Below are 6,670 nucleotides of genomic sequence, written 5' to 3'. Positions count from 1 at the left end.
CATCGGTGGGGCAGGCTCGGACACATTGAGTACACCCTATACATGTATCATAAATTTTTACTGAATGTGACATGGGATCTATAATTTTTTGAACATCATAAAATTTCAATCTAGTAAACTTGTAAATGAATCATTATAGTTAAACACCAGATGAATCAACGATTTACCAGAAATTTTCTAATCAATTTCCTTCGGGATCAACTCATAAGAAAGGACCAAGATACTTTGATTTCTTACGTTTTCGAAAACATGATGTAGATTCCAACATATTGGACATGCTAATTCAAATTGGTGAATCTTATAATTTAATATTATTAATATTACTTATTCAACAAAGTTGATTGATTGATACGCGTTGATTTTCTGTTACGATAAATTGAGGAAACAATAGCTGATCCAATAGCTGCTTCAGCGGCTGCAATAGCTATAACAAAAATTGATAAAATATTTCCTTTTAATTGCCGACTATCAAAAAAATCAGAAAATGTTACAAAATTTATATTAACCGCATTCAGTATAAGTTCAAGACACATAAGGGCCCGAACCATATTTCGACTCGTGATCAATCCATAAATACCGATAGAAAATAAATAGGCACTCAAAACAAGTATATGTTCGAGCATCATTGACCAACTCCTTATCAATTTCGATTCATTTTAATATGAACAATAATTCAACGGATTTGATTGACTAGAATAGAATATAACAAAAAGAATATATTGGAAATATCTCGAATAAACGAATTTCTATTTTATATTTTATACACGAACAAGAATTCAAGGAAAATAGATGCGATAAGACAGAAAAAAGTTTAATTTGGATTGCTTGCTATTCCTAGTTAGAAAGATTTATTACTGACGAGCCACAGCAATTGCACCTATCAAAGCAACTAAAAGAATTAGTGAAATGAATTCAAATGGAAGAAAAAAATCTGTTGCTAAATGAATTCCAATTTGTTGACTATTACTTATCAAATCTTGTTCTATAATTTGGTTTGATCTTGTAGTCCAAATAATCCCGTACCATGATGTATCTAATATAGTAGTAATTAGCGAAACAAGAATACTTGTACAAATCAACGAAGTAAGGCCATTCCCAATGGTCCACAGATTAAAATTTTTATAATATTCTGAACCATTCATGAACATCACAGCAAATAGGATTAAAACATTTATGGCTCCCACATAAATAAGAAGCTGGGCAGCAGCTACAAAATGAGAATTTGAGAGAATATAGAATAAGGATATACAAACAAGAACCAATCCCAATGAAAAGGCAGAAAAAATTGGATTGGTAAGTAATACCACTCCCAGGCCCCCTAATATAAGACCCGATCCCAGAAAAACTAAAAGAAAATCGTGTATTGGTCCAGGCAAATCCATTATATGTAAAATAAGAGATAAATAAATCGAAATGCTTTTCATGATCTTATTGACCCGACCAGGAATTTTTTTTTTATGATACGTTCCTAATTGAATAAAATCCTAATCTATTAGGTGTGAATTGATCTAAGTACAATTATTGTTTCGTTTTTAATTCTTTTTTTTTGTTCGGTTCGAAAGGGTATTTTGTTTTTTGAAACTATATATTTCGAAATAATTACGAATATATTAATAGATTTTCAAGAAAAATGAATTCGAAATTCTTATCAACCAGTTAATTTGTAATTGAATTTTTATTTATTGACCAAACAAAGAGTAAAGGCCTCATTCTTTTAAGTCAAACCAAATATTCTTTTAACTTAAACCAAAACGGAACCTTAAAAGAATTGGAAATTTCTCTTTAATAGAATAGGAGGTTTACTTACTCAGTTTTTCTTTGAGGCGAATTCAAAATTGTTCGAATTGTATAATCGTCAATTACTGACATTGGTAAACGGCCCAAAGCAATTTGATTATAATTCAATTCGTGACGGTCGTAAGTAGAAAGTTCATATTCTTCAGTCATTGATAAACAATTTGTTGGACAATACTCAACGCAGTTACCACAAAATATACAAATTCCGAAATCAATACTGTAATTAAGCAATCGTTTTTTTCTAATATCCGTTTCAAATTTCCAATCAACAACAGGCAGATCTATAGGGCATACACGAACACATACTTCACAAGCAATGCATTTATCAAATTCAAAATGGATTCGCCCACGGAAACGCTCTGATGCGATTAATTTTTCATAAGGGTATTGAATAGTTACAGGTAAACGATTTGCGTGGGATAAGGTAATCATGAAACCTTGACCAATGTACCTTGCTGCTCGGACTGTTTGGTGGCCATAATTCATGAACCCAGTTACCATAGGGAACATATCGTGAATATCTATGAATAATTTTATGTTTGTTTCTTTCTCTTGTTTGAACCAAGTCATGAATCTCGTATTCTTTTTTTCTTTACAGTGAAAGAAGTTGGAAAGAAGTTGTTAATAATAGATTACCGAGAGAAATGGGTAAAAGAAATTTCCATCCAAGATTTAATAATTGGTCCATTCTTAACCTAGGTAAAGTCCATCTTGTTGCGATAGAAATAAACAAAAACAAATAAGTTTTAGCTAATGTAATAAAGATACCAATTGTCGTTCCAAAGATTCCATTCATTTTATTTATTTCAAATAGCTCAGGGACGAATACGTACGGAATGGAAATATTCCAACCCCCCAAGTAAAGAACTGTTACAAATAAGGAAGAAAGTAATAGATTTAGATAGGAAGCAACATAAAATAAACCAAATTTGATACCCGAATATTCGGTTTGATACCCTGCTACTAATTCTTCCTCGGCTTCTGGTAAATCAAAAGGTAATCTCTCACATTCTGCTAGAGAAGAAATTAGAAAAACGATAAACCCTATTGGCTGACGCCACAAATTCCATCCCCAAACCCCATATTTTGATTGCGCCTCAACTATATCAACTGTACTTGAGCTGTTAGATAATTATAGTCGATGATAACATCACTGTTCCCATCGCTAGTCCAAAACCGTACATGAGGTTTTCAACTCATACGGCTCCTCGTGGGTCACAAATAAATTTAAGGACCGAATCAGTATTATTTCTCTTCGTATGGTTGTAGAATAGATAGAGAAAAAATGGATTGGAAGGTCCAAAATTATACCAATGGAATTCTGTCTGCTATATTATGAAGAATAAAAAAAGTGCTTCTGAATTGATCTCGCCCGTTACTAATTTCAATTTTTATTTGTTGAGTAATAACTTAAGCCTTCAATAAAATACTTCTTGTAGAAATATCAATAGATATTTCAACCCATTGTTTTCGATTACGAAAAAAATTAAATATTACATTAGCTCATAAATCATGACACAGATTATATCTCTCTATATATATGAAAGAAAGAATAAAAAAAAAAAAAATATTTATTTTTTATTCTTTCTTTTTCGTTCCTATTCTTCTTTCTGATCTGAGAAAATTACGAATGGGGGCTTAAACTAAAAAATAGTAAAGGATTATTTCGTTCCTGATAGTCATTACTTTAATCGGTGGATAGGAGCATACTCTGGACCGGAATCGTGGGTAGTACTGCCTACTCATTTCTACTAATTTAAAGCCCCAATTAGTATTCTTTTTATGTTATCCAGAAATATCCTTTTTATATAATTTACATAATCTCCATTACTAATCCTTTGTGTATTTTGGTGTTCCTAACCATCCACTCATTTTTTTGTTCAATCCCCCGTTTGGTTTGGCAATACATGTATGGGAATCTATACAAAGGATAGCCAAAACTCTATACGGTTGATCTTTTGAGCCCGCTTCAAGCTAGATTGACTAATCAACCCGTCTTGGGGTAAAGACTTCTTCCACTTATGTTTTCTTCCACTTAACTCTTGTACATAGGAAATGAGATTAAATTTTTTTTTGTTTAATTTACTGCGAATTTATAAGCTGCTTTCTTTCACTCATATATAACTATCTAATTTAGTTTATCAACCTGAAGGATAATAAAATAACGAAGATATCTATTCAATCCATTCAGCTTATTTTATAGAACGAAAGGAATAGGGAAAAGAAAAGTTTATATTTCAACGAATCGCACGTAGAGATATTGATAAAACACATAGAGTTAATGGTATTTCATAACTAATCGATTGAGCAGCAGCTCGCAGACCACCTAAAAAGGAATATTTATTATTTGATCCGTATCCTGACATAAGAAGTCCAACAGGAGCAATACTTGAAATGGCAATCCATAAAAAAATACCGATATTGAGATCGGCTAAAATAAGGCGAGAGCTAAAAGGAATTACTGAAAAACTTAGTAAAATGGATATGACTGCTATAGACGGTCCAATACGGAATAAACGAGTATTTCCTCTAGATGGAAGAATATTCTCTTTGAAAAGCAGTTTTGTTCCATCTGCTAGAGCTTGAAGAATTCCCAAAGGGCCGGCGTATTCAGGCCCAATACGTTGTTGTATTCCTGCAGATATTTCTCTTTCTAACCATACAATTACTAGTACACCTATTGTGATTCCCAATACAAGAGTCAAAATAGGGACAAACATCCATATGATCCCATAGACCTCTTTTAAGGATTCCAATCTGTAAAAGGAATTGATATCTTCTACTTCTGTTGTATAAATTATCATTTCAACGATCAACTTCTCCCATAATGATATCTATGCTACCTAGTATCGTCATAATATCAGCCAATTTCATTCTTTTAACTAACTGAGGAAGAATTTGCAAATTGATAAAACCCGGCGGGCGAATTTTCCATCTCCAAGGAAAACCACTTTGATCTCCTATCAGAAAAATTCCTAATTCTCCCTTTGGGGCTTCCATTCTCGCATAAAGTTCTTGTCTCGGTAATTCAAATGTAGGAGAAGGTTTTTTACTAATGAATCGATATTCAAAATCATTCCATTCTGGATCCCTTTCTCGATCAAAACATCGGATTTCTAAATTCTCATAGGGACCCCCCGGAATTCCTTCCAGGGCCTGTTGAATTATTTTTATGGATTCCGTCATTTCACTGATTCGGACTAAATAACGAGCTAATGAATCTCCTTCTTTTTGCCACTGGATTTCCCAATCAAATTCGTCGTAACACTCATAATGATCAACTTTACGAAGATCCCATTTGATTCCAGAGGCTCGTAGCATTGGGCCGGATAGACCCCAATTTATTGCTTCTTCTCCACCAATAACCCCTACCCCTTCAACTCGTTCTAAAAAAATAGGATTTCGCGTAATAAGTTTTTGATATTCAACAATTCCTGTTAAAAAATAATCACAGAAATCCAAACATTTATCTATCCAGCCATAGGGTAGATCGGCCGCTACTCCTCCGATACGAAAATAATTATGCATCATTCTCATACCGGTGGCAGCTTCGAATAGATCATATACTAATTCTCTTTCTCTGAAAATATAGAAAAAGGGGGTCTGTGCACCAATATCGGCCATAAAAGGTCCAAGCCATAATAGATGAGAAGCTATACGACTCAACTCCAACATAATTACTCTGATATAGCTGGCTCTTTTAGGGACTTGAATATTGCCCAATTGTTCTGGTCCATTTACGGTTATTGCTTCCGTGAACATAGTGGCTAAATAATCCCAACGTGTTACATAAGGCAAATATTGTATAATTGTTCGGTTTTCCGCAATTTTTTCCATTCCTCTGTGTAAATAACCTAATATTGGTTCACAGTCAACAACATCTTCACCATCTAGAGTAACGATGAGACGAAGAACACCGTGCATTGATGGGTGGTGAGGTCCCATATTGACTATCATAAGGTCTTTTTCTGTAGCTGATAGATTCATAAGTTTTTCCTCGATTCATTCTTACATGAATTGTTGAAAACGAAAAGAAGTACATCAAAATGAAAAATATAATAAATCGACTAATTCAATCAAATTAACGATTTTTTGATTCCCGAATATCCAACTCACTAATTAATTCTTTATAACGTATGTTATTTTTCTTTGATAAATAAGACAGAAGCCGTTGACGTTTTCCTAGAATTTTACGTAGACCTCTCTGAGATAAATAGTCTTTTTTGTGCAATTCCAAATGTGAAGTAAGTCTTCGTATCTTATTGGTGAAACTGACTATTTGAAATTCAACGGACCCCTTGTTTTCTTCTTTTTTTTCTTGAAAAATAACTGAGATGAATGAATTTTTTACCATAAAACAAAAATTTCTCTCCCCCTTTTTTTGAATGTGAATTTTACTGATCAGTAATAATAATAATACCATTCATTTTAATATGCACAATGATTTTAAGTTCGTTATGAACTTTATAATTTTTTCAAATAAAATTAATCAATCCGGTTTTCAATCATAATATATGGAAAAATGTACCATTGACGAATTTTCAAACGCGGATACATATGTATCCTTACCATACTGAAACGACTGCCATTATTACTATTAAACCAATAGCGATTCATACAAGCTAAATCTTCTAATCGATAATTGGGCCAAAGAAAGAACTTTAATTTAATTAGTTTCTTTTTATCACTATCAAGATGTTTGTTTTTATTCAAAACTTGACCACAGTTTTTTACATTATTTAAAAATACTGGATTTCTATGCATACCATTTTTATCCCTTGAATTGAAAGAAATTCGAATTCGCAATTCTCTCCGGTGGTTAGGGGATAAAATATTTTCAGGAATAAACAAATCATAATGATTTTTGTCTTTA

The 6,670-nt window shown here is 32.6% G+C and overlaps 1 protein-coding gene across 1 annotated transcript; it reads right to left on the bottom strand.

Moving 5' to 3' along the window:
* Positions 1–1,551: 1,551 nt before the first annotated feature.
* LOC149509750 (NAD(P)H-quinone oxidoreductase subunit H, chloroplastic) lies at positions 1,552–6,200 on the bottom strand. Its single transcript, XM_089757669.1, has 2 exons — positions 4,049–6,200; positions 1,552–2,928 (listed from the first exon to the last, which is right to left on the bottom strand). The coding sequence occupies exon 1, from the start codon at positions 5,782–5,784 to the stop codon at positions 4,603–4,605; it is 1,182 nt and encodes a 393-aa protein (XP_089613795.1). The 5' UTR covers positions 5,785–6,200; the 3' UTR covers positions 1,552–2,928; positions 4,049–4,602.
* Between the last annotated feature and the right edge of the window lie 470 nt (positions 6,201–6,670).

This window comes from Durio zibethinus, unplaced genomic scaffold (genome assembly GCF_047325235.1).
Source record: "Durio zibethinus cultivar Kanyao isolate XHJ-2024 unplaced genomic scaffold, ASM4732523v1 HiC_scaffold_117, whole genome shotgun sequence".
NCBI lineage: Eukaryota > Viridiplantae > Streptophyta > Magnoliopsida > Malvales > Malvaceae > Durio > Durio zibethinus.
This window is presented reverse-complemented; position numbering and strand designations above follow the sequence as displayed.